The sequence below is a fragment of the Salmo trutta genome, unplaced genomic scaffold, assembly GCF_901001165.1.
Source record: "Salmo trutta unplaced genomic scaffold, fSalTru1.1, whole genome shotgun sequence".
NCBI classification, from domain to species: Eukaryota; Metazoa; Chordata; class Actinopteri; order Salmoniformes; family Salmonidae; genus Salmo; species Salmo trutta.
The window spans coordinates 889,423-916,968 of record NW_021823154.1 but is presented as its reverse complement, the minus strand read 5'-3'; the positions used below and the strand labels follow the sequence as shown (position 1 = coordinate 916,968).

Sequence of the window (27,546 nt, the reverse complement as noted above, 5' to 3'; positions counted from 1 at the left end):
GAACATTCCCTATCAAAAGAATTTCACGTGCTTAATTAAAACTCAGAAACCAAAACTTCCAAAATGCCATGTGTGCCTACCCCTTTAAGATATCCTGTCCCTAGGATTTTTTCCAAAGACAGCTAAGCGCTCCTTTTTCCATAAAATAACCACTTGGTCAGCGTTTCCTCATACTACACCGATTCAAAAACCCAAAAGTTCCCTTCAAACAAAACCTAATAATAACTCCCCTGTACTTCCTCAAATCATTAATCATTTGTTTTAAACTTCCTCGACGGTTCTGTGTACTTTAATTGAACATACACTACCCTTGGATAAAATATTTTACTTACAATCTATGAAACCCCATATTTTAACGTACTATTTGACTAATTTGACCCAAGATTGCTTAAAGCCCCTTCAGTTTGTCTGAAACCGGCCCATTCTGTTTGCTAGGAATACCCTGCCATTATACACACAACTGTGTTTAATGTGCACCGTCCCTGTAAAAATAAAATTAACTCCACCTGCAATTCACTTTACTGACTTGATATTTTTCCATGCAATGTTCAATTCACTGGTGTTACTAAACAATCAATACCACGAACCAATAACCAGAATTTATCACAGAACTTTTACGATTCCATTATTCAGACCAGAACCGCTTCCAGCCACATACTCATAGGAATAAAATATGACCTCTTTTCAAACAGCGTTCTGCCTTTCCTCTATCGCAAGATTAAAACCAATGTTCCAACTGTATCTCTCTTTCGGCTCCACATACCTTATGCATCTTTCTTACCATTAGTCCCGACTTTAACCCATCCAAACTTCCATCAAATTCATACTTCCTTCTCCACCTTGGACCGAAAATAAATATTTATTTTATATCATTTAAAACTCCATGTATCGCTCATCTCCCGTTAATTCCTGCACCTCCTTTAAGGTGTTTGTTAAATTACTATCGTAGTTATTCTGCTCCTTTTTCCCACTCTAGAATTTTTAGAAGGAGTATTCGTATGAATCTTAAATTATATTTTATTCTATGTGTTTTTTTTTAGTTGGTCAAACCCTAACAATCTAAATGCAAATAAATACCTGCAATCTTCCGCCAGGGGTACACTAAAAAATGCTCCACACAAGTCAATCACGGTAAAGTATTTGGCATCATGGGGAACATTAGTCAACAGCGTGTGAGAGTTTGGAACTTCCGCAGGGCAATCCTGTGCAATATCGTTGACAGCTCTTAAGTCGTGAACCTCCATTTTTTTACCATCGGCTTTAAGAACAGGTAGCAGAGGTGTATTGCAAACGCTTGGCATTTCTATAAATACCCCTCTGCTGAGTAATCCTTCAATTGTTGAACTTATCCCTTCTTCGGCTTCAGGCTTCAGAGGATACCGGGCTGATCCATGGGGGTTTAGCATCCGGTTTTACTTTGATGTTCACAGGACTTGCTGATTTTACTAACCCAACATCTGTATCATGTTGTGACCATACCTCTGGTGGTATGATGTTTTCCATTTCTTCTCTAAGTTCACTGATCAAATCCCATTCCTTCACCCAACACTACCTGTTGGCCTGCGCTGACCTCTATTTCCCTCGGATCACCAATCATCATTGTAGTGTTTATTATCTTGATAAATGCCTTATCTTCTGAATGGGGGAAAAATCAATGGATTGTCTGTTTTATCCCATCTCTTTCTCTTGCTTTCTTCATCATAGGGTCCTAGATCCCTTGATGTGAACTCCTGATTTAGCAGCGATGTGACGTGAGGGACAGAGTCGGAGACGTTGAACCATTTTTGCACAAATTCAGATCCGTCTCCGTCCATCACATCCATGGCCGCTCCCTGTTTTCCAATGATGACATACTGAGACATCATTGGTGTCTTTCCTAGCATTTTACCCCCCATAGTCCATAGTTGCTCTAACACGGGATCCTGATGAGGGTCATATTGCATTGTGCAGTGATATTCAGATTTTGCTCTCGCTGCTTTAGGTATTTGGGCTCGAATGAATCTGCCCCATCTGCTTACAGTTCTGTCTATATCTGCCTCAATGCCTCCTGACCAATATACGTTAGCTGTTTCTCCTGTAGCTATCACTGGTAATTGTAGTTCTATTCTTTCTATTATTACCCCCTCGGGAGAACATTTAATTTGCATTTCCACTTTGCATAGAGCATCCCTTCCTAGCAGATTAACAGGTGTTTGATCCGATACTAATATTGGAATTGTGGCTGATTTACCATCAGCAGTCAGACGAATTGGAGCAGTCATTGGAATTAGCTGCGTATTTCCCGAGAATCCTATTGTTTTGGCATATTTACCGGACATGGGGAGATGAGAGGCGTAATTTGGATTTACACATGTGTAAGTGGCTCCAGTATCTATCATCATGGGTGTGCCTCTGTTCTCTATTTGAACCTGCAGCATAGGTTCTTGGTCAGCTCTTGTGGTTATCACTGGGAACTGACCCTCCCCTGTAGGATTCTCTGGGCATCTCTAGTATGTTTGGTTAGGCCCTGACCATGGGTTCACAGGGCCCGAAGGTTGGCTTTGGTTGCCCGGCCATCCACCATTTGGGCTCCAACCGCTCCGGTTCCCGTTTGTATGCGGCTGCCAGCCACCTGGATTGTTGTTTGTTGGTGGTCGCCTGTTATTTGTGTTTCCTCCAGTCCGATCCTGCCAGGGGTTCGTAGGGCATTCTCGTCTGGAGTGTCCTGATTGGTGGCAACCCCAACAGACACCAGGTGCCCCCCTAAGGTTCCTGGGTCCCTTTCTCTGATCTGCCTGGGTATTTTTCTGTTGTTTATTTCCACCATTCCAATTAGGGGGCTGTGTGTATACATTTACTACTAGCAGTAAGGTAGGCATTTGGGCCCGCCTGGGGGTTGACGGTTGCGGCCCTCCTGGGGAAACGGCAGACATTGTTCCTATCTCGGGCACAGGGGTGGTTACTGAGGCATGGACTTTCTTCTTTCCTTTGTTGGTTACTTCATCCAACTGCAACTGGGCCAGCCTTCTCTGAATGTCTTTTCCTTGTTCAATCTGTCTCTGTTCGTCCTTCCTGTGTTTTTCCACGGCATGAATCACATAGTCACAGAACTCTTTGTAAGGTTTTGAAGTAAGCCCCACCACATCCTCCAGTCGGCTCCTTACCGGCTGGGGCATGGCTTCCATCACAGAAGTTCGGAACATTGCTGTCAATAGTTCATTTCCTTCTGGATCTTGTTGTGTTTCCATTCTCCATCTTTCCAAATGTCCATGTAAGTACGTGGCCGGGTTTTCTGTAGCTCCAATAGCTTCACCTCTCAGAGCGTTGAGGTCAAACTTCGTTGGGTATGCTGCCCTTAATGCACGCCAGACGGCAGGTCTATACCTGTCGAACATCAGTCCATCCTTCGTCACCTCCCAATCTGTGCCGTTGATCGCACCATCCTGCATGATTTCTCTCATTTTCTGCACGCTCGTCACCCTCGCTAGCAATGCCTTTATGTCACCCACCGCCAGCAATTTCCCCATGGTGTATTCTTCAAAGGTTCTGATCCACTTCCCTGCTCCCTCATGGAGATCTGGCAAGCGGAAAACCAACCCCTCCATGCCCTGTGCAGCCCATGGTATATAGTGTCCTTGCTCTCCTTTTATCAGGATCTGCCGCTGTTTTTCATAATAACCCGATTCTTTCCTAGACCCTTCCCTACGAGCCCTGCAATATTTCCCTGCAGGCTCATTTCTCAGGCTCTCATTCATACTACGGGCCAAGGCCTCATCCTGTCTTTCTTGCAATCTTACGTTTTCTCCGTGTGTTGATTTTGACCGTCCCAGTTTCTCTTCTATTCTTTGTGCCACTATTTGTCCCCTACAGGATGTATCATCCTCTTCCTCTTCCTCCTCTTCCTCGCTCGGACTATTACCCGATGCCCGTTCTGCTAGTGTGTTTTGGCTTTTCCTGGAGTTCCCCTCCGTTTGGTCTTTCGCTCTTCTTGTTTGCAGCTCTGACGTCTCCCTTTCTCCTATTTCTGTTTCCATTGCTGTTAGGGCTTTCCTCAGGCCACTATAGCGATTCAAACCTTCTTCTTTCGTTCCTATAGGCTTCGGAGTTATTTCCTTGCCTCTTTCTGTTGAATGTGAAGGTGCACACATTGCTCCAGGTGAGGTGATCCCTTCCCTTTCTTCTGTCACCACCACTACCCCTTTAATTTCCATGTGTCCAGTTATCATGGGAAACTGTCCATTGGAATACGGCGGGGGGGCTGGTCCCCCCGACTCCGTTTTCTCTTTGCTTGTGTTATCGTTCTTCTTTAGTTCTTCTCTTGCCGTCTTCATGCTTTGTAACAAAGCCGCTCTTTCTTCCTGAAACATTTTTAGTATTTCGTTTTCTCTTTCTCGTTTATTCGTCCTTTTTTGTTTCTTGTCCTCGGGTTTATAGTTTTTTATCAGTGTTTCCATTTCCTCACACACAGAGACATCCAACGTTCCCACCGCGGGCCATTTGGTGTTTAATTTTCTGGTGCGTTTTTCCCATTTTATAGACGTTTTTATTATTTCTTTTTTACTTAGGGGGTATCTAGTCCCCAAAATCTCTACCGGTGTCCTGTTCATTTTTAATGATGGTCTATAGTTTGGCCTTAACTTGTTAAATCCTCCTTGATATTTTTGTTCCTTTTGTTTTAATTCTAGTCTATCCTTCTCATTTATATTTATTCACTCACTTTATCCTATCCTTATTGTTTTCCTCCTGTTTCACTCTATCTATTCTCAGTCCTAGTTCCTATTTTACCAGATTTCTCCAGATCCCCCCTCTCTGTCTCTCTCTCTCTCTCTCTCTCTCTCTCTCTCTCTCTCTCTCTCTCTCTCTCTCTCTCTCTCTCTCTCTCTCTCTCTCTCTCTCTCTCTCTCTCCTAGTTATTGTAATCTGACCCTTCTTGTCCTTTCCCAGGATGCAGCTCTCTAAGGGTCCTGCAGCTTCAAAGTGTTTAGTTGGCCACTGCTTCCCCCATACTGTCCTTTATGGTGCAGTAATATCTCTAGTAGGTTCTATAGACCTATACCATGATGCTGTTCTCTATGTATTTGTTGTTACTATTTATTCTAAATAGCCTGAGTTTATATTTTTTTACCATATAGTATATCTTATGCCTATGTTTTATCTCTCAACTTCACACACCAGTATATACTATATGTGGCTTATTTAATACTTTATTCAACAAGTTCTATGCATTCCAGAATAGTTATTTAACACATTTATTATGTAAATGTTCTACCTTTAAATCAATATCCTTTCATTTATTTTTTTCTTCCCAGCATGCTCTAGAAAGGCTTGCGCATTCCTCCTCCGGACCCACCGACACACACACACACAATCTTTATTTCTCCCTGCCCTGTTTCACTCCCACTCCAGAGAAACTTTCACTCATTCAAGGCCTTTATTTTTCACTCATTCAGATTTACCGACCCCGTTAGCTAGACGGAGCGTTTTATCTGTAGGTGGTGAACCTAATCGGGTCGACGTTTTCCTGCTCTCTAACTATTCAACCAGACCGACCCCCATCTTGGGGCGATATTGTGAATTTACTTATTTATTAGTTTTGCCCACATGGACAGGCAGCAGCAGCCCCACACCAGGCCAGGCAGTCTAGCCAGAGAGAGCGAACAAACGCACCAAACGGGCCACACAAGGTCTCCAGATGAATGGCTCAGGGGGGGAGGGGTAGCCCGAATCACACACACCCAACTCGGTCCGCCTGATCAGGTTGATTGGGGTGTGTTTACGCACATCCCAAAACAGATCCTGAAACAGTCGAGCTCGGCCAAGCGGAATCAGATGGGATAACCCCACACAACCAAACCACACACGTAGGTCCGTTAGAACGGTCCGATCAGCGCAGGCGCAAAGCCCCCTCCGCTAAACACCCGACACCAGCAAAGTTCACAGTTTACCACACTTTTTTTAGCCCTCACAAATGTACATATTTAATTACATTTAACAACCCCCCAAAAATTCATGCATGCATGCAGTTCTATTGAATTCAAAAGCTCTTAGTATTTCTGGGTTTTTAGGAGTTTTTAAAGAGAGACCTACGTGACGTCCACTCCGCTGAGACAGAATCCCTGAAGCAATCTACACAAACATTTCAAACTATAGTAAGAACAAGCTTACCTGTTTATAGTTGGGTGGCCACCCGTTTGTGAGATTGTCCAGAGAAACCGTCACAAGCCAAGAACGACACTGTCCCGAGGTCCCTTAGATCTCCTGGCAAGTTCGCCAAATATGTCGTGGAAAATTGTCTTAAGAATATAATACTCTTGCAAGAACTTTGTGAATTCAATATAGACTTTAATACAGAGTAGCAAAGGTCCATGGATCAACTGCCTTTCCTGAGCATCGGCTCTGCTTTTATACACATACAGTATGGGAGTACGTTCCATATGTAAAAGTTACTTCCCTCACGCCCAGTAACGCTTGTTCACGCCCAGTAACGCCCATCTCTGATTCCTTTTTAGGTTATAATGGTGGCAGGACCTCGTCATGTTACACACAAAGAAATGCATTGTATGTTCAGGTTTCAGCCCCTTTAGGTCCCCTTGCCTCCTTCCTCCTTCCTATGTCGTTCTGACATTGGAATGTTAGCTGTTGTAAATGTACTCGTGGCCTTGGCTATTCCTGCTTGTTCGGTCTGCTTAATGTACACTTTGGCATGTTACCCTTTCCAGAATAACAATTGTCGTGGAAAATTGTCTTAAGAACTGTTAGGGTTTGACCAACAATTTGAGTGCATATCCTTTATAATATAACACAGATGCTATAATAATAAGTATATAAACTATAGATAATTGAGTACTGCTATACGTTAGAGGAAGTGGCTCATGTGATGGTGGGTCATGTGGAAAGAATACTGATGCTTTAAAACAGGGTTTTGCAAGAGCTTTTTGCTGAACAACAGCAATAACAGGATATGGGTGAAATGTATATGCAGGGGGGGTGTTAAGGGTTTTAGAGAACTGTGCATTGTGCAGTCACAAGATGAGACATCCGCCATGAAGCTGGAGTGCGTCTAGAGGTTGGGACCAACCTGCACGCCAACGATAGGCTGGAGTAAGTCTAAACCATATTCTAGCCTCTACTATGACAGGCCCTCAGGGAGAGGGAACTAAGTCTGTCCAGTATTTAAGGAAGAACTTGTAATGTCATACCAGTTCTCTGTCTGCCCTGCGTGGTGTTACAGGGAGCCCGTATATACGAACCACATATTTACCATTCAAGTGTTTGCATTAATTAAAGTACAAAGAAATCAGAAGTTACTATGTGCTGACTATTATGTTCTGATACCAGATTCGAGTTGACGCGACCTGACAGAACATAATACTCTTGCAAGAATTTTGTGAATTCAATATAGACTTTAATACAGAGTAACAGAGCCGAGCCCTTCCATGGAAAATACTAAATTCTCATATTACAGAGTCCTGCCTTTATAGGATTCTGTCTTTGCTTAACGTATAGAGTCCCTTCCCTCTATATGAAAATAGCTTCCCTTGACCGTTCTTTACCATTATCTTCTAGTCTGAGAATAACGCTCATATCTGATTCGATTATAATGATAGCAGGGCCTGGTCCTATATGTTCCATTCTGTCTCAGCTCTTCAAAGTGGACAGCGTAAATGCTGCTAATGTCCCTGTCCTCGCCCACAACCCGGGCTCGAACCAGGGACCCTCTGCACACATCAACAACTGACACCCCACGAAGCGTCGTTACCCATCGCGCCACAAAAGCCGCGCTCTGCGACCACTTCAGGTCGCAGAGCGAGTGACGTCACCGATTGAAACACTATTAGCGCTCACCACCGCTAACTAGCTAGCCATTTCACATCGGTTACACTAATAATGGAAATGGAATCAGAGTCATGTGTTTTGCTCCCACACAATGGCACTGGGTTTCATGTTCTCTTCCTATGGCCAATGTACTTATGTTCTGGCTACTTCAGCATAGCAACTATACCTATTTATATTACATTATCTCCCACAATGACCAGGGATGTTCTCTGTTTAGTGAGTCCTCCAGATCAGAGGCAGTAGGGATGACCAGGGATGTTCTCTGTTTAGTGAATCCTCCAGATCAGAGGCAGTAGGGATGACCAGGGATGTTCTCTGATTAGTGAGTCCTCCAGATCAGAGACAGTAGGGATGACCAGGGATGTTCTCTGTTTAGTGAGTCCTCCAGATCAGAGGCAGTAGGGATGACCAGGGATGTTCTCTGTTTAGTGAGTCCTCCAGATCAGAGGCAGTAGGGATGACCAGGGATGTTCTCTGTTTAGTGAGTCCTCCAGATCAGAGGCAGTAGGGTATGGACCAGGGATGTTCTCTGTTTAGTGAGTTCCTCCAAGATCAGAGGGCAGTAGGGATGGACCAGGGGATGTCTTCTGTTTTCAGTGAGTCACTCCAGCAGAAGAGCAAGTAGAGGATGAACAGGGATGTTCTGTGTTAGTGAGTTCCAACCGATGAGAGCCCAGTAGGGATGACCAGGGATGTTCTCTGTTAGTGAGTCCTCCAGATCCAGAGGCAGTAGGGATGGACCAGGGAGGTTCTCTTTTAGTGACTCCTCCAGATCAGAGGCAGTAGGGATGACCAGGGATGTTCTCTGTTTAGTGAGTCCTCCAGATGAGAGGCAGTAGAGATGACCAGGTATGTTCTCTGTTTAGTGAGTCCTCCAGATCAGAGGCAGTAGGGATGACCAGGGATGTTCTCTGTTTAGTGAGTCCTCCAGATCAGAGGCAGTAGGGATGACCAGGGATGTTCTTTGTTTAGTGAGTCCTCCAGATCAGAGGCAGTAGGGATGACCAGGGATGTTCTCTGTTTAGTGAGTCCTCCAGATGAGAGGCAGTAGAGATGACCAGGGATGTTCTCTGTTTAGTGAGTCCTCCAGATCAGAGGCAGTAGGGATGACCAGGGATGTTCTCTGTTTAGTGAGTCCTCCAGATCAGAGGCAGTAGGGATGACCAGGGATGTTCTCTGTTTAGTGAGTCCTCCAGATCAGAGGCAGTAGGGATGACCAGGGATGTTCTCTGTTTAGTGAGTCCTCCAGATCAGAGGCAGTAGGGATGACCAGGGATGTTCTCTGTTTAGTGACTCTTCCAGATGAGAGGCAGTAGGGAGGACCAGTTAATGTTCTCTGTTTAGTGAGTCCTCCAGATCAGAGGCAGTAGGGATGACCAGGGATGTTCTCTGTTTAGTGAATCCTCCAGATCAGAGGCAGTAGGGATGACCAGGGATGTTCTCTGTTTAGTGAGTCCTCCAGATCATGTCGTGGAAAATTGTCTTAAAAGTAACACTCTTACAAGAACTTGTAAATTCAATATAGACTTTAATACAGAGTAGTAAAGCTGAGCCGGTCCGCGGAACAACTGCCTTCCTCAGGCCCCGGCTCTGCTTTTATGCACATACAATACATAGGTCCATCCTTTATGTAAATGAAGTAAAGCTCCCTATGCTTTCTGCCACCATTATCTTTCAACCCTATGGATAACGCCCATATCTGAGGATAACGCCCATATCTGCTCTTATTTCTAACATAATGGTGGCCAAATTCTCCTCACGTGGATATAAAAATAATGCATCGCATGTTTACTCTTGGTTGTTTGTCCTGTTATCCTCTCTCGTGTGTTTCTCTCTAAGTGTACCCGGGCCGTATTTACTTAACTTGTTATCTTCTCTCATGCATTTTTTCTAAGTGTACCCGGGCCGTGTGTACTTAACATAGGTTCATCCACCTGACTGCACTTTGCCATGGCTCTGTAGTTAGGCTGCCTGGCCCTCACGTGGTCCCCAACGTCCTTGTTATCTTTACTTAAGGTTAGATATTTATCTTCTCCTCCCCTTGTTAATGTATCTCTGTTTTTCCTTCCCTCAGCACATTTTCCTTTCTCCCACAGCAGTTGAAGTGTTCTACAAACTACTGTCTTCCAGAGCGATTGTGTCGAGGCATAGATCTGGGGAAGGGTATGTCGTGGAAAATTGTCTTAAAAGTAACACTCTTACAAGAACTTGTAAATTCAATATAGACTTTAATACAAAGTAGCAAAGCCGAGCCGGTCCGCGGAAACAACTGACTTTCTCAGGCCCCGGCTCTGCTTTTATGCACATATAATACATAGGTCCATCCTTTATGTTAATGAAGTAAAGCTCCCTATGCTTTCTGCCACCATTATCTTTCAACCCTATGGATAACGGCCATATCTGCTCTTATTTCTAACATAATGGTGGCTAAAATCACCTCACGTGGATATAAAAAATAATGCATGCATTGCATGTTTACGTTTGGTTGTGTTCCTGTTATCCTCTCTCGTGTGTTTCTCTCTAAGTGCACCCGGTCGTGTTTACTTAACATAGGTTCATCCACCTGGCTACACATTGTCTGGACTCTGTACTTTAGGTTGCCTGGCCCTCACGTGGTCCCCAACGTCCTCGTTATCATTACTTAAGGTCAGATGTTAATCTCTTCTTCCCCTTAGCTAATGTACCTATGTTTTTTCTTCCTTCAGCACGTCTACCTTTCTCCCACAGGTACCAAAAAATGTCTGCAGCATTGAAGGTCCCCAAGAACCAAGTGGCCTTCATCATTCTAAAATGGAAGAAGTTTGGAACCACCAAGACTCTTAGAGCTGGCGTCCGGGCCAAACTGAGCCATCGTTGGAGAAGGGCCTTGGTCAAGGAGGTGACCAAGAACCCGATGGTCACTCTGACAGAGCTTCAGAGTTCCTCTGTGGAGATGGGAGAACCTTCCAGAAGGACCACCATCTCTGCAGCACTCCACCAATCAGGCCTTTATGGTAGAGTGGCCAGACAGAAGCCACACAGGAGTGGCTTCGGGACAAGTCTCTGAATGTCTATGAGAGGCCCAGCCAGAGTCCGGACTTGAACCCGATCTAACATCTCTGGAGAGACCTGAAAATGGCTGTGCAGCGACACTCCCCATCCAACCTGACAGAGCTTGAGAGGATCTACAAAGAAGAATGGGAGAAACTCCCCAAATACAGGTGTGCCACGCTTGCAGCGTCATACCCAAGAAGACTCGAGGCTGTAAATCGCTGCCAAAGGTGTTTCAACAAAGTACTGAGTAAAAAGGTCTGAATACTAGTTTTTAGTTTCTTTATAAATTTGTATCAATGTCTAAAGACCTGTTTTTGTTTTGTCATTATGGGGTATTGTGATGTCATCGTGGGGTATTGTGATGTCATTATGGGGTATTGTGATGTCATTATGGGGTTGTGTGTAGATTGATGAGGGGGAAAAAAATATTTCATCCATTTTAGAATAAGGCTGTAACGTAAAAAAAAAAAAAAGTGGAAAAAGTCAAGAGGTCTGAATACCTTCTGAATGCACTGTAACTCTCATGTTTACTTACTTGTTGAACGGGTGTCAGTGATGAACTCATCTAAAAGACAAACAGAATGAGGTTATGTCACTTTAAATAGCATCTGGTACAAAAGTACAAAGTTATGATTGACATATGCTCCTACCTTGTGATACCATTTCTTACCTTACTATCTATCCTCTCATGTTTTGTCTTTAGACAACGTCGGAGATGTACTGCGTTGGAGCCGTCAAGTCGGTGTCTGCTCTTGTGGTCATGTCATGAAGCCACACCCCACCCTCGTTAGAAGTTCAGAACGAGGAAGTGTAGTCTATATAGTAGAAATCATAACTCTCAAATTGTAAATCATTACATTTCTATCAGCCTAATAGAGTTGTAGAATAAAAAACACACAGGGTTCCAACTGGTAAAAAAAAGTCTGCAAGGGATTTCTTCTTTTTTTACGAGTGAGACTGTTGTCCACCATAGGAGACGCTTGGCGATTTGACCGCTCCAACGCAGTAACACCGTCGACGTTCAACCTAAACAAAAAAACTATAATCTGCTGTTGTTTATCGTCGGTGTAAAGCAGCACTGATTGAATCTAGGGACCTTGTACTATACAGGGAACCTTCTACACATTTTGAATTCTATGGTTGAATGTCAACAGAAACAAACAGTGTGTGTGTGTGTGTGTGTGTGTGTGTGTGTGTGTATGTATGTATGTATGTATGTATGTGTGTGTGTGTGTGTGTGTGTGTGTGTGTGTATATGTGTGTGTGTGTATATATATATATATATATAGACTATAGGTCATTGTCTCTGAGACACACACACACAGTTTTGTTTCTGTTGTCTGTACATTCAACCATAGAGCGATAGGTGTCTACAATACAGACTCAAGCTAAGCTATCGTTGCTCCTACACCAGGCGGTGATGCAGCCGGTCAGGATGCTCTCGATGGTGCAGCTGTAGAACCTGTAGGCCCAATGCAGAATCTTTTTCCGCCTCCTGAGGGTGAAGTCGCGTTGTTGTTGTTGACGACTGTGTTGGTGTGCGTTGGACCATGATAATTCCTCAGTGATGTGGACACCGAGGAACTTGAAGTGCAATAGAGATTGCGTATGTGGATCTGGTTGGGGAAGTATGTGAATTGGAGTGGGTCTAGGATTTCTGGGATAATGGTGTTGATGTGAGCCAAGACCAGCCTTTCAATGCATTTAATGGCTACAGATGCGAGTGCTACAGGGCAATAGTCATTGAGACAGGTTACCTTGACATTCTTGGCAGACTCCTACCTTCTTCTGGTGGTCTTTTTGAAACATGTGGGTACTACTGCCTCGGTCAGGGAGAGGTTAAACATGTAGGTATTACAGACTGGGTCAGGGAGAGGTTGAAACATGTCAGTGAAGACTCTGGTCTGCACATGCTCTAAGTACGCATCCTGGTAATCCATCTGGCCCCGCGGTTTTGTAAATGTTGTAAACCTGTTTAAAAAGGTGGTACATCAGTTACGCAGAGTGTGATCACACAGTCATCCGGAACAGCTGGTGCTCTCATAAATGGTTCAGTGTTGCTAGCCTCAACGTGAGCATAGAAGGCATTTAGCTCATCTGGAAGGCTGTCATTAGTGAACAGGAACACGAAGGCGATTAAATGTGTCCTGTAACAACTGTGTAGTCTATACTTTGGACCCTAGCCAGGGGCACACTCAAACATCATTTACAGATGAAGCATTTGTGTTTAGTGAGTCCACCAGATCAGAGGCAGTAGGGATGAACAGAGATGTTCTCTGTTTAGTGAGTCCTCCAGATCAGAGGCAGTAGGGACGACCGGGGATGTTCTCTGTTTAGTGAGTCCTCCAGATCAGAGGCAGTAGGGACGACCGGGGATGTTCTCTGTTTAGTGAGTCCTCCAGATCAGAGGCAGTAGGGATGACCAGGGATGTTCTCTGTTTAGTGACTCTTCCAGATGAGAGGCAGTAGGGAGGACCAGTTAATGTTCTCTGTTTAGTGAGTCCTCCAGATCAGAGGCAGTAGGGATGACCAGGGATGTTCTCTGTTTAGTGAATCCTCCAGATCAGAGGCAGTAGGGATGACCAGGGATGTTCTCTGTTTAGTGAGTCCTCCAGATCATGTCGTGGAAAATTGTCTTAAAAGTAACACTCTTACAAGAACTTGTAAATTCAATATAGACTTTAATACAGAGTAGTAAAGCTGAGCCGGTCCGCGGAACAACTGACTTTCTCAGGCTCCGGCTCTGCTTTTATACACATACAATACATAGGTCCATCCTTTATGTTAATGAAGTAAAGCTCCCTATGCTTTCTGCCACCATTATCTTTCAACCCCATGGATAACGCCCATATCTGAGGATAACGCCCATATCTGCTCTTGTTTCTAACATAATGGTGGCCAAATTCTCCTCACGTGGATATAAAAATAATGCATCGCATGCTTACTCTTGGTTGTTTGTCCTGTTATCCTCTCTCGTGTGTTTCTCTCTAAGTGCACCCGGGCCGTATTTTTTCTAAGTGTACCCGGGCCGTGTGTACTTAACATAGGTTCATCCACCTGACTGCACTTTGCCATGGCTCTGTAGTTAGGCTGCCTGGCCCTCACGTGGTCCCCAACGTCCTCGTTATCTTTACTTAAGGTTAGATATTTATCTTCTCCTCCCCTTGTTAATGTATCTCTGTTTTTCCTTCCCTCAGCACATTTTCCTTTCTCCCACAGCAGTTGAAGTGTTCTACAAACTACTGTCTTCCAGAGCGATTGTGTCGAGGCATAGATCTGGGGAAGGGTATGTCGTGGAAAATTGTCTTAAAAGTAACACTCTTACAAGAACTTGTGAATTCAATATGGACTTTAATACAAAGTAGCAAAGCCGAGCCGGTCCGCGGACAACAACTCCCTTCCTTAGGCCCCGGCTCTGCTTTTATGCACATATAATACATAGGTCCATCCTTTATGTTAATGAAGTAAAGCTCCCTATGCTTTCTGCCACCATTATCTTTCAACCCTATGGATAACGGCCATATCTGCTCTTATTTCTAACATAATGGTGGCTAAAATCTCCTCACGTGGATATAAAAAATAATGCATGCATTGCATGTTTACGTTTGGTTGTGTTCCTGTTATCCTCTCTCGTGTGTTTCTCTCTAAGTGCACCCGGGCCTTGTTTACTTAACATAGGTTCATCCACCTGGCTACACATTGTCTGGACTCTGTACTTTAGGTTGCCTGGCCCTCACGTGGTCCCCAACGTCCTCGTTATCATTACTTAAGGTCAGATGTTAATCTCTTCTTCCCCTTAGCTAATGTACCTATGTTTTTTCTTCCTTCAGCACGTCTACCTTTCTCCCACAGGTACCAAAAAATGTCTGCAGCATTGAAGGTCCCCAAGAACCAAGTGGCCTTCATCATTCTAAAATGGAAGAAGTTTGGAACCACCAAGACTCTTAGAGCTGGCCGCCCGGCCAAACTGAGCCATCGTTGGAGAAGGGCCTTGGTCAAGGAGGTGACCAAGAACCCGATGGTCACTCTGACAGAGCTTCAGAGTTCCTCTGTGGAGATGGGAGAACCTTCCAGAAGGACCACCATCTCTGCAGCACTCCACCAATCAGGCCTTTATGGTAGAGTGGCCAGACAGAAGCCACACAGGAGTGGCTTCGGGACAAGTCTCTGAATGTCTATGAGAGGCCCAGCCAGAGTCCGGACTTGAACCCGATCTAACATCTCTGGAGAGACCTGAAAATGGCTGTGCAGCGACACTCCCCATCCAACCTGACAGAGCTTGAGAGGATCTGTAGAGAAGAATGGGGGAAACTCCCCAAATACAGGTGTGCCAAGCTTGTAGCGTCATACCCAAGAAGACTTGAGGCTGTAATCGCTGCCAAAGGTGCTTCAACAAAGCACTGAATAAAAAGGTCTGAATACTAGTTTTTAGTTTCTTTATAAATTTGTATCAATGTCTAAAGACCTGTTTTTGTTTTGTCATTATGGGGTATTGTGATGTCATCGTGGGGTATTGTGATGTCATTATGGGGTATTGTGATGTCATTATGGGGTGTTGTGATGTCATTATGGGGTATTGTGATGTCATCATGGGGTATTGTGATGTCATTATGGGGTATTGTGATGTCATTATGGGGTTGTGTGTAGATTGATGAGGGGGAAAAAAAATATTTAATCAATTTTAGAACAAGGCTGTAACGTAAAAAAAAAAAAAAAAAAGTGGAAAAAGTCAAGAGGTCTGAATACCTTCTGAATGCACTGTAACTCTCATGTTTACTTACTTGTTGAACGGGTGTCAGTGATGAACTCATCTAAAAGACAAACAGAATGAGGTTATGTCACTTTAAATAGCATCTGGTACAAAAGTACAAAGTTATAATTGACATATGCTCCTACCTTGTGATACCATTTCTTACCTTACTATCTATCCTCTCATGTTTTGTCTTTAGACAACGTCGGAGATGTACTGCGTTGGAGCCGTCAAGTCGGTGTCTGCTCTTGTGGTCATGTCATGAAGCCACACCCCACCCTCGTTAGAAGTTCAGAACGAGGAAGTGTAGTCTATATAGTAGAAATCATAACTCTCAAATTGTAAATCATTACATTTCTATCAGCCTAATAGAGTTGTAGAATAAAAAACACACAGGGTTTCCAACTGGTAAAAAAAAGTCTGCAAGGGATTTCTTCTTTTTTTACGAGTGAGACTGTTGTCCGCCATAGGAGACGCTTGGCGATTTGACCGCTCCAACGCAGTAACACCGTCGACGTTCAACCTAAACAAAAAAACAATAATCTGCTGTTGTTTATCGTCGGTGTAAAGCAGCACTGATTGAATCTAGGGACCTTGTACTATACAAGGAACCTTCTACACATTTTGAATTCTATGGTTGAATGTCAACAGAAACAAACAGTGTGTGTGTGTGTGTGTGTGTGTATGTATGTATGTATGTATGTGTGTGTGTGTGTGTGTGTGTGTGTGTGTGTGTGTGTGTGTGTGTATGTATGTATGTATGTATGTATGTATGTATGTATGTATGTGTGTGTGTGTGTGTATGTGTATATATATATATATATATATATATATATATATATATATATATATATATATATATATATATATATATATAGACTATAGGTCAAAGTCTCTGACACACACACACACACAGTTTTGTTTCTGTTGTCTGTACATTCAACCATAGAGCGATAGGTGTCTACAATACAGACTCAAGCTAAGCTATCGTTGCTCCTACACCAGGCGGTGATGCAGCCGGTCAGGATGCTCTCGATGGTGCAGCTGTAGAACCTGTAGACCCAATGCGGAATCTTTTTCCGCCTCCTGAGGGTGAAGTCGCGTTGTTGTTGTTGACGACTATGTTGGTGTGTTGGACCATGATAATTCCTCAGTGATGTGGACACCGAGGAACTTGAAGTGCAATAGAGATTGCGTAATCTGTGGATCTGGTTGGGGAAGTATGTGAATTGGAGTGGGTCTAGGATCTCTGGGATAATGGTGTTGATGTGAGCCAAGACCAGCCTTTCAATGCATTTAATGGCTACAGATGCGAGTGCTACAGGGCAATAGTCATTGAGACAGGTTACCTTGACATTCTTGGCAGACTCCTACCTTCTTCTGGTGGTCTTTTTGAAACATGTGGGTACTACTGCCTCGGTCAGGGAGAGGTTAAACATGTAGGTATTACAGACTGGGTAAGGGAGAGGTTAAACATGTAGGTATTACAGACTGGGTCAGGGAGAGGTTAAACATGTAGGTATTACAGACTGGGTCAGGGAGAGGTTAAAACATGTAGGTATTACAGACTGGGTCAGGGAGAGGTTAAACATGTAGGTATTACAGACTGGGTCAGGGAGAGGTTGATACATGTCAGTGAAGACTCTGGTCTGCACATGCTCTAAGTACGCATCCTGGTAATCCATCTGGCCCCGCGGCTTTGTAAATGTTGTAAACCTGTTAAAAAAAGGTGTTACATCAGTTACGCAGACTGTGATCACACAGTCATCCGGAACAGCTGGTGCTCTCATAAATGGTTCAGTGTTGCTAGCCTCAACGTGAGCATAGAAGGCATTTAGCTCATCTGGAAGGCTGTCATTAGTGAACAGTAACACGAAGGCGATTAAATGTGTCCTGAAACAACTGTGTAGTCTATACTTTGGACCCTAGCCAGGGGCACACTCAAACATCATTTACAGATGAAGCATTTGTGTTTAGTGAGTCCACCAGATCAGAGGCAGTAGGGTTGACCGGGGATGTTCTCTGTTTAGTGAGTCCTCCAGATCAGAGGCAATAGGGTTGACCAGGGATGTTCTCTGTTTAGCGAGTCCTCCATATCAGAGGCAGTAGGGTTGACCAGGGATGTTCTCTGTTTAGTGAGTCCTCCAGATCAGAGGCAGTAGGGTTGATCGGGATGTTCTCTGTTTAGTGAGTCCTCCAGATCAGAGGCAGTAGGGTTGACCAGGGATGTTCTCTGTTTAGTGAGTCCTCCAGATCAGAGGCAGTAGGGTTGACCGGGATGTTCTCTGTTTAGTGAGTCCTCCAGATCAGAGGCAGTAGGGTTGACCAGGGATGTTCTCTGTTTAGTGAGTCCTCCAGATCAGAGGCAATAGGGATGACCAGGGATGTTCTCTGTTTAGTGAGTCCTCCAGATCAGAGGCAGTAGGGACAACCGGGGATGTTCTCTGTTTAGTGAGTCCTCCAGATCAGAGGCAGTAGGGACGACCGGGGATGTTCTCTGTTTAGTGACTCCTCCAGATCAAAGGCAGTAGGGTTGACCGGGGATGTTCTCTGTTTAGTGACTCCTCCAGATCAAAGGCAGTAGGGATGATGTCGTGGAAAATTGTCTTAAGAATACAATACTCTTGCAAGAACTTTGTGAATTCAATATAGACTTTAATACAGAGTAGCAAAGCCGAGCCGGTCCGCGGAACAACTGCCTTTCCTGAGCATCGGCTCTGCTTTTATACACATACAGTATGGGAGTACGTTCCATATGTAAAAGTTACTTCCCTCACGCTCAATAACGCCCATCTCCGATTCCTTTCAGCCCAACCTCACATTCAATTCGCGCATATATGTACAAAATGTATTACAGCAGATTTCGTGCGTTTTTGTGCATTTTTTGTGTGGTTCAAATCGTGCGAAAAGACATGAATTTAACCAGTAGGCGACACACAAGCATTTGCAACAACCATAGACGCGATAGCCTGTATTTCATTATTTATTTATTTTACGTTATGAATATATAGATTATTTTGTATTTTTTTTTTTATCCTGTCAGGTCGCGTCAATTCGAATCTTGTATCAGAACATAATAGTCAGCACATAGTAACTTCTGATTTCTTTGTACTTTAATTAATGCAAACACTTGAATGGTAAATATGTGGTTCGTATATACGGGCTCCCTGTAACACCACGCAGGGCAGACAGAGAACTGGTATGACATCACAAGTTCTTCCTTAAATACTGGACAGACTTAGTTCCCTCTCCCTGAGGGCCTGTCATAGTAGAGGCTAGAATATGGTTTAGACTTATTCCAGCCTATCGTTGGCGTGCAGGTTGGTCCCAACCTCTAGACGCACTCCTGTTTCCTGGCGTAGCTGTTGTCTCTGGCGGATGTCTCATCTTGTGACTGCACAATGCACAGTTCTCTAAAACCCTTAACACCCCCCTGCATATACATTTCACCCATATCCTGTTATTGCTGTTGTTCAGCAAAAAGCTCTTGCAAAACCCCGTTTTAAAGCATCAGTATTCTGTCCACATGACCCACCATCACATGAGCCACTTCCTCTTAACATATAGCAGTACTCAATTATAGTTTATATACTTAATATTATAGCATAGCTGCTCTGTTATTTTATATAGGTTATGCTAACAAATAGTTGGTCAAACACTAACAATCCCCCTTTTCACACCTGATAGGTGTGAATACATAAGTTCTTAAAATTTCAGGGAAATTTTGAGATTCCCCCTTTTGACACCCCCTAGGGTGTCACTCAACACAATTGTAAATTTTCGATTTAATGATTAAATGATTAGTTTAAAAAACCCTCAAGTCCTTCCGGCTACACCTCACCTGTACTAGGTTGACTACCAGCCACCCAGGAACTTCAAACCTTCACATCAGGAAAGACAAATAGTACACAGAATATATTCAGAACATATTATTTAACACGTATAAAAAGAAGACCTTCTTGCAACAGTGGCTACACCTAACATGTGTGGGACAGACACTTTGTCCCAGAACTTAAAACCCTTCACATCCACCTGCCACTACATTCAACACATATAAGAACATTTTGGATAAGCTTTATTCAATCACTTCCTTAACAGCAAACCAAGGATCATTGCCCAGAGCTGGATTCAGTGTCCTCTGGGGTCACTTCCATCAAAGGCATCATTCCGGTTGCCCATCTGCTCCGTTATCGATCTCTCCAGAACCCTGGAAATGAGACCTCTCGCACACGGGACCAAACAACAACCACAGAACACAAACACACTCATACAGGTGAAAGCAGCCCATAACAACACTTTTCCATTTCCCAAACATGAGCTGTGTTATCAGGAATGTACGTGTAGCGCTGAACCTAATCCTTCTACATACCCCGCCCTTTTCTGCCAATAACATATCGAGAGTCAGTCTATTTTACCAGGTCATGAGGGAGGTGGCGGATAATTGGTCAGAGAACCTCTTTACTGCATCCCCGTTTTCATTCATGAATCTCTGTTGATTATAAAAGATGTCATTAATCCAATGATGTCATTAATCCAATGATGTCATTAATCCAATCCACATGTTTATTTATTGTCAACTACCATAATAATGTAGTGGTAAAGCCTTCACATATTTGATTCATAGCTTTGTATTCATCTGGAACTTCCCTGTGGATGCCAATAGCATCCATCTAGACAAAGCTACTCCCATCCTGGTCAAAACTCCTCCTGTGCCTCCTTTAGCCTCCTATAACTGGCCTCTGATGACTAACTTGACTTGGTTGGACCAATAACCCCAGGGCGCAAGCTCCTAACCACCCTTTGTGGTAATTTCTGTCGTATGCGTCCTTTGCTGGTACTAGCCCACACTTCATCAGTTATAGGTGCTGTGAGGTTAAACATGTTCTATTCATCTTTCAAACCTAAGTCAGTCACATTAACAATTACTTTCCAGCCATTAAAATCATCCAAGTTCTCGGTGCCATTCTTGTATCTATAACACTGGTGCTCATCAGGAGTTAAGGTGAACCGAGGTGGGTTGGCCGAGTACTTCAATCTGACCCACCCCAGTCCCTGTACAGTTGTCTGCTTTCCCAGGAAGTTGTTTAATGTTTACCTTAAATCCTACATCTTCTGATCTTCTTTGATTCCTTATTCTGTAAGTTACTCATCAGTGTATTATATAGTTTATCTTTTACTTCTTCTCAATGACAACGGTATCGTTTGATTAGTACCGGAATCTGGTGGATCTGAATGTATCAGAAAGATTAGACTATGATGCAGCTCAGAGTCTCTACTCTTCCCAAAAACCGCCAACCCTCTCCTGCCCTTAGTCGTTCTGCTAGGTACCACCCCATACTCACACCTCTAGGAGCACACACCGTGATGAACGGTCGGGATAGGAAATCTTCGTTAAGGAGGTAACCCCCGGACCCTGATGGTACTCGGTTCTTCTCCTAACTCTGTGTGTGATCAGCAGTGCTCATATGTGTACATACCTTCTTGCAGTGGGTAACGTGGACCCAAGTGACTCTCTCAGCTTTTCTAATGGCAAAGGCAGTGGTTTAACAGAACCTGGTATGGGCCTTCCCAACGGGGCTGCTTCCAGTCTTTTCTCCTCAGGGAATGGATCCACACCCAGTCTCCTGGTTGTACTGAGTGAATCACCTTCTCCTGTAATTCACCTGTTGGACACAAAATCTTGGACATACGGGTTTGGTTAACAAACAGTCTTCTCGTGTGTTTTGCTAGTATTTCTTCAACTTCCATGTCTACCTGTTCTGGTGTCTCTAACTCTGTCATTCTATAGGCTCTACCTGATTAGCTAAACTGTCATCCATCATTTAAAGAGATAGATCCCAGTAAACCAACTCCAGGGATAATATCTTGACCTCATTGTTTTTTTTACCATAATCATGTCCACCAAGTAAGTTGGGAACGCCTCTACCCATTTTACTTATCTGTTATTGTTAAACACCACTTCTTCCCCTCAATCCGGAATAGTTCAATATGTCCGTTTCCAAACGTTGGAATGGATATTCTACAAAAAAAACATTTTTTTGTTTAAGTAATATGTTCTTGTTTAAGTAATTATCCTAACCTGTTCTATCGCCTGCTCTACCATACTCCCTCTATTTATACATGGCTCAAGCCATGTATCAATTTTGCTGCATATCTAAACAGTGTCTTTGGTAAGGTTAGTAAATTATCCTTATGTCCGCCCTTCTCTTGTAGGATTGCCCCCTTTCATTTTCCACATGTCCAATTCTCCCTGGGGCATTCATCCTTAGCTACCCTGTAACAATTCTCTGTCAAGTGTCTTATCTTCTTTAAGATTTAACAACTACTTTCAACAAAATTATCATATCTTTTCCTAGCGAATTTTACCAAACATAACTTAAAATCAAAACTAAAATACATGCCTATGGAGCCGATAGTCTCTCCGTGAATTAATATCCTAAAGTTAAGCGATCCAAACTAAATTCTCTTCCTATCTTCTATTCTTATTATGTATTTTCTGTCTGTCCCAGTATTATTTCTGTCCTCACCTGTTTATAATTGAACTATGCTGGTCTCCACTCACTAACTGTTATCTAATTCTTCTGGGCCCCTTTAATCTTCTCTCCCTGGCTTATGCTCTCCTCCTGCTACTTCCAACCCATCAAGGTCTCAGCAGGGGAGGACTTCTCCGTCTGCTGTCTTATTCCATAGCTCCATAGCTCCTTAAATTTATCTCGATACCCTCAATGATCCTGGATTACCTACAGATGTCATATACTCCTGTCCTGTTGACCTAAGTCTACCATTATTAAACTTATTCAACAACAAAATATAATATTACTATTATATTAATTCCACAGCCTTGTTGTGTTAAATCTCTTCCACTGAATACAACCACAGCTGACTTCCTAAGGGAAAATAAACTTATCTAGATAATGTAAAAAGTACCCCTAATTATCAAACGATATTCACATAACATAATCAGGTCAAAATGACTAATCTGAACTACTCCACAAAGAAATCTTATTGTACAGGGTATCGTCATTCTGTCTTCTCATTGGTTCAAATTATCAATTGTGTCTAAGAACTTTAACTCCATCGTAATTATCAGTTCTACAAATTTCCTTAAAGTCAGTATCACAAATGACCTTAAATTCACCATCCAAATGGCTTTTCATTGCGGCTGATCAGACCACAAAAGGAAAAGTCACCGTATTTCTTACTACATTAGACAAATAAAGGCTAAGAACTTTATCTACATTTTGTATCCCAGTTTCCCAGAACATTCCCTATCAAAAGAATTTCACGTGCTTAATTAAAACTCAGAAACCAAAACTTCCAAAATGCCATGTGTGTATACCCCTTTAAGATATCCTGTCCCTAGGATTTTTTCCAAAGACAGCTAAGCGCTCCTTTTTCCATAAAATAACCACTTGGTCAGCGTTTCCTCATACTACACCGATTCAAAAACCCAAAAGTTCACTTCAAACAAAACCTAATAATAACTCCCCTGTACTTCCTCAAATCATTAATCATTTGTTTTAAACTTCCTCGACGGTTCTGTGTACTTTAATTGAACATACACTACCCTTGGATAAAATATTTTACTTACAATCTATGAAACCCCATATTTTAACGTACTATTTGACTAATTTGACCCAAGATTGCTTAAAGCCCCTTCAGTTTGTCTGAAACCGGCCCATTCTGTTTGCTAGGAATACCCTGCCATTATACACAACTGTGTTTAATGTGCACCGTCCCTGTAAAAATAAAATTAACTCCACCTGCAATTCACTTTACTGACTTGATATTTTTCCATGCAATGTTCAATTCACTGGTGTTACTAAACAATCAATACCACGAACCAATAACCAGAATTTATCACAGAACTTTTACGATTCCATTATTCAGACCAGAACCGCTTCCAGCCACATACTCATAGGAATAAAATATGACCTCTTTTCAAACAGCGTTCTGCCTTTCCTCTATCGCAAGATTAAAACCAATGTTCCAACTGTATCTCTCTTTCGGCTCCACATACCTTATGCATCTTTCTTACCATTAGTCCCAACTTTAACCCATCCAAACTTCCATCAAATTCATACTTCCTTCTCCACCTTGGACCGAAAATAAATATTTATTTTATATCATTTAAAACTCCATGTATCGCTCATCTCCCGTTAATTCCTGCACCTCCTTTAAGGTGTTTGTTAAATGACTATCGTAGTTATTCTGCTCCTTTTTCCCACTCTAGAATTTTTAGAAGGAGTATCTTAAATTATATTTTATTCGATGTGTTTTTTTTTTAGTTGGTCAAACCCTAACAATCTAAATGCAAATAAATACCTGCAATCTTCCGCCAGGGGTACACTAAAAAATGCTCCACACAAGTCAATCACGGTAAAGTATTTGGCATCATGGGGAACATTAGTCAACAGCGTGTGAGAGTTTGGAACTTCCGCAGGGCAATCCTGTGCAATATCGTTGACAGCTCTTAAGTCGTGAACCTCCATTTTTTTACCATCGGCTTTAAGAACAGGTAGCAGAGGTGTATTGCAAACGCTTGGCATTTCTATCAATACCCCTCTGCTGAGTAATCCTTCAATTGTTGAACTTATCCCTTCTTCGGCTTCAGGCTTCATAGGATACCGGGCTGATCCATGGGGGTTTAGCATCCGGTTTTACTTTGATGTTCACAGGACTTGCTGATTTTACTAACCCAACATCTGTATCATGTTGTCACCATACCTCTGGTGGTATGATGTTTTCCATTTCTTCTCTAAGTTCACTGATCAAATCCCATTCCTTCACCCAACACTACCTGTTGGCCTGCGCTGACCTCTATTTCCCTCGGATCACCAATCATCATTGTAGTGTTTATTATCTTGATAAATGCCTTATCTTCTGAATGGGTAAAAAATCAATGGATTGTCTGTTTTATCCCATCTCTTTCTCTTAGCTTTTTTCATCATAGGTTCCTAGATCCCTTGATGTGAACTCCTGATTTAGCAGCGATGTGACGTGAGGGACAGAGTCGGAGACGTTGAACCATTTTTGCACAAATTCAGATCCGTCTCCGTCCATCACGTCCATGGCCGCTCCCTGTTTTCCAATGATGACATACTGAGACATCATTGGTGTCTTTCCTAGCATTTTACCCCCCATAGTCCATAGTTGCTCTAACACGGGATCCTGATGAGGGTCATATTGCATTGTGCAGTGATATTCAGATTTTGCTCTCGCTGCTTTAGGTATTTGGGCTCGAATGAATCTGCCCCATCTGCTTACAGTTCTGTCTATATCTGCCTCAATGCCTCCTGACCAATATACGTTAGCTGTTTCTCCTGTAGCTATCACTGGTAATTGTAGTCCTATTCTTTCTATTATTACCCCCTCGGGAGAACATTTAATTTGCATTCCCACTTTGCATAGAGCATCCCTTCCTAGCAGATTAACAGGTGTTTGATCCGATACTAATATTGGAATTGTGGCTGATTTACCATCAGCAGTCAGACGAATTGGAGCAGTCATTGGAATTAGCTGCGTATTTCCCGAGAATCCTATTGTTTTGGCATATTTACCGGACATGGGGAGATGAGAGGCGTAATTTGGATTTACACATGTGTAAGTGGCTCCAGTATCTATCATCATGGGTGTGCCTCTGTTCTCTATTTGAACCTGCAGCATAGGTTCTTGGTCAGCTCTTGTGGTTATCACTGGGAACTGACCCTCCCCTGTAGGATTCTCTGGGCATCTCTAGTATGTTTGGTTAGGCCCTGACCATGGGTTCACAGGGCCCGAAGGTTGGCTTTGGTTGCCCGGCCATCCACCATTTGGGCTCCAACCGCTCCGATTCCCGTTTGTATGCGGCTGCCAGCCACCTGGATTGTTGTTTGTTGGTGGTCGCCTGTTATTTGTGTTTCCTCCAGTCCGATCCTGCCAGGGGTTCGTAGGGCATTCTCGTCTGGAGTGTCCTGATTGGTGGCAACCCCAACAGACACCAGGTGCCCCCCTAAGGTTCCTGGGTCCCTTTCTCTGATCTGCCTGTGTATTTTTCTGTTGTTTATTTCCACCATTCCAATTAGGGGGCTGTGTGTATACATTTACTACTAGCAGTACGGTAGGCATTTGGGCCCGCCTGGGGGTTGACGGTTGCGGCCCTCCTGGGGAAACGGCAGACATTGTTCCTATCTCGGGCACAGGGGTGGTTACTGAGGCATGGACTTTCTTCTTTCCTTTGTTGGTTAATTCGTCCAGCTGCAACTGGGCCAGCCTTCTCTGAATGTCTTTTCCTTGTTCAATCTGTCTCTGTTCGTCCTTCCTGTGTTTTTCCACGGCATGAATCACATAGTCACAGAACTCTTTGTAAGGTTTTGAAGTAAGCCCCACCACATCCTCCAGTCGGCTCCTTACCGGCTGGGGCATGGCTTCCATCACAGAAGTTCGGAACATTGCTGTCATTAGTTCATTTCCTTCTGGATCTTGTTGTGTTTCCATTCTCCATCTTTCCAAATGTCCATGTAAGTACGTGGCCGGGTTTTCTGTAGCTCCAATAGCTTCACCTCTCAGAGCGTTGAGGTCAACCTTCGTTGGGTATGCTGCCCTTAATGCACGCCAGACGGCAGGTCTATACCTGTCGAACATCAGTTCATCCTTCGTCACCTCCCAATCTGTGCCGTTGATCGCACCATCCTGCATGATTTCTCTCATTTTCTGCACGCTCGTCACCCTCGCTAGCAATGCCTTTATGTCACCCACCGCCAGCAATTTCCCCATGGTGTATTCTTCAAAGGTTCTGATCCACTTCCCTGCTCCCTCATGGAGATCTGGCAAGCGGAAAACCAACCCCTCCATGTCCTGTGCAGCCCCTGGTATATAGTGTCCTTGCTCTCCTTTTATCAGGATCTGCCGCTGTTTTTCATAATAACCCGATTCTTTCCTAGACCCTTCCCTACGAGCCCTGCAATATTTCCCTGCAGGCTCATTTCTCAGGCTCTCATTCATACTACGGGCCAAGGCCTCATCCTGTCTTTCTTGCAATCTTACGTTTTCTCCGTGTGTTGATTTTGACGGTCCCAGTTTCTCTTCTATTCTTTGTGCCACTATTTGTCCTTCTCTCTCTATTTGTCCCCTACAGGATGTATCATCCTCTTCCTCTTCCTCCTCTTCCTCGCTCGGACTATTACCCGATGCCCGTTCTGCTAGTGTGTTTTGGCTTTTCCTGGAGTTCCCCTCCGTTTGGTCTTTCGCTCTTCTTGTTTGCAGCTCTGACGTCTCCCTTTCTCCTCTTTCTGTTGAATGTGAAGGTGCACACATTGCTCCAGGTGAGGTGATCCCTTCCTTTTCTTCTGTCACCACCAGTACCCCTTTAATTTCCATGTGTCCAGTTATCATGGGAAACTGTCCATTGGAATACGGCGGGGGGGCTGGTCCCCCCGACTCCGTTTTCTCTTTGCTTGTGTTATCGTTCTTCTTTAGTTCTTCTCTTGCTGTCTTCATGCTTTGTAACAAAGCCGCTCTTTCTTCCTTAAACATTTTTAGTATTTCGTTTTCTCTTTCTCGTTTATTCTTCCTTTTTTGTTTCTTGTCCTCGGGTTTATAGTTTTTTATCAGCGTTTCCATTTCCTCACACACAGAGACATCCAACGTTCCCACCGCGGGCCATTTGGTGTTTAATTTTCTGGTGCGTTTTTCCCATTTTATAGACGTTTTTATTATTTCTTTTTACTTAGGGGGTATCTAGTCCCCAAAATCTCTACCGGTGTCCTATTCATTTTAATGATGGTCTATAGTTTGGCCTTAACTTGTTAAATCCTCCTTGATATTTTTGTTCCTTTTGTTTTAATTCTAGTCTATCCTTCTCATTTATATTTATTCACTCACTTTATCCTATCCTTATTGTTTCCTCCTGTTTCACTCTATCTATTCTCAGTCCTAGTTCCTATTTTACCAGACCCCCTCTCCTCTCT

At 43.4% G+C, this 27,546-nt stretch overlaps 1 protein-coding gene across 2 annotated transcripts; it reads right to left on the bottom strand.

Annotated features, from left to right (window-relative positions):
• Positions 1 to 259: 259 nt before the first annotated feature.
• LOC115189416 (uncharacterized) lies at positions 260 to 27,506 on the bottom strand. Of its 2 annotated transcripts, none has more exons than XM_029748031.1 (2): positions 26,684 to 27,506; positions 260 to 3,836 (listed from the first exon to the last, which is right to left on the bottom strand). In XM_029748031.1, exons 1-2 carry the CDS (start codon positions 27,197 to 27,199, stop codon positions 2,487 to 2,489), a joined length of 1,866 nt encoding a protein of 621 aa, XP_029603891.1. In that variant the 5' UTR covers positions 27,200 to 27,506; the 3' UTR covers positions 260 to 2,486. The 2 variants fall into 2 exon arrangements, with proteins under 2 accessions (XP_029603891.1, XP_029603890.1); XM_029748030.1 differs by lacking the exon at positions 26,684 to 27,506 and adding an exon at positions 4,097 to 6,401 and having other exon boundaries at positions 260 to 3,997.
• Between the last annotated feature and the right edge of the window lie 40 nt (positions 27,507 to 27,546).

Excerpts from the sequence above, each read along its gene's own strand:
- LOC115189416 (XM_029748030.1), bottom strand. The coding sequence starts at position 4,586 with ATGAACAGGACACCGGTAGAGATTTTGGGGACTAGATACCCCCTAAGT. Across the intron at positions 3,998-4,096 it reads TTCACATTCAACAGAAAGAG|GAGAAAGGGAGACGTCAGAG; the intron begins GCAAGGAAATAA and ends AAACAGAAATAG.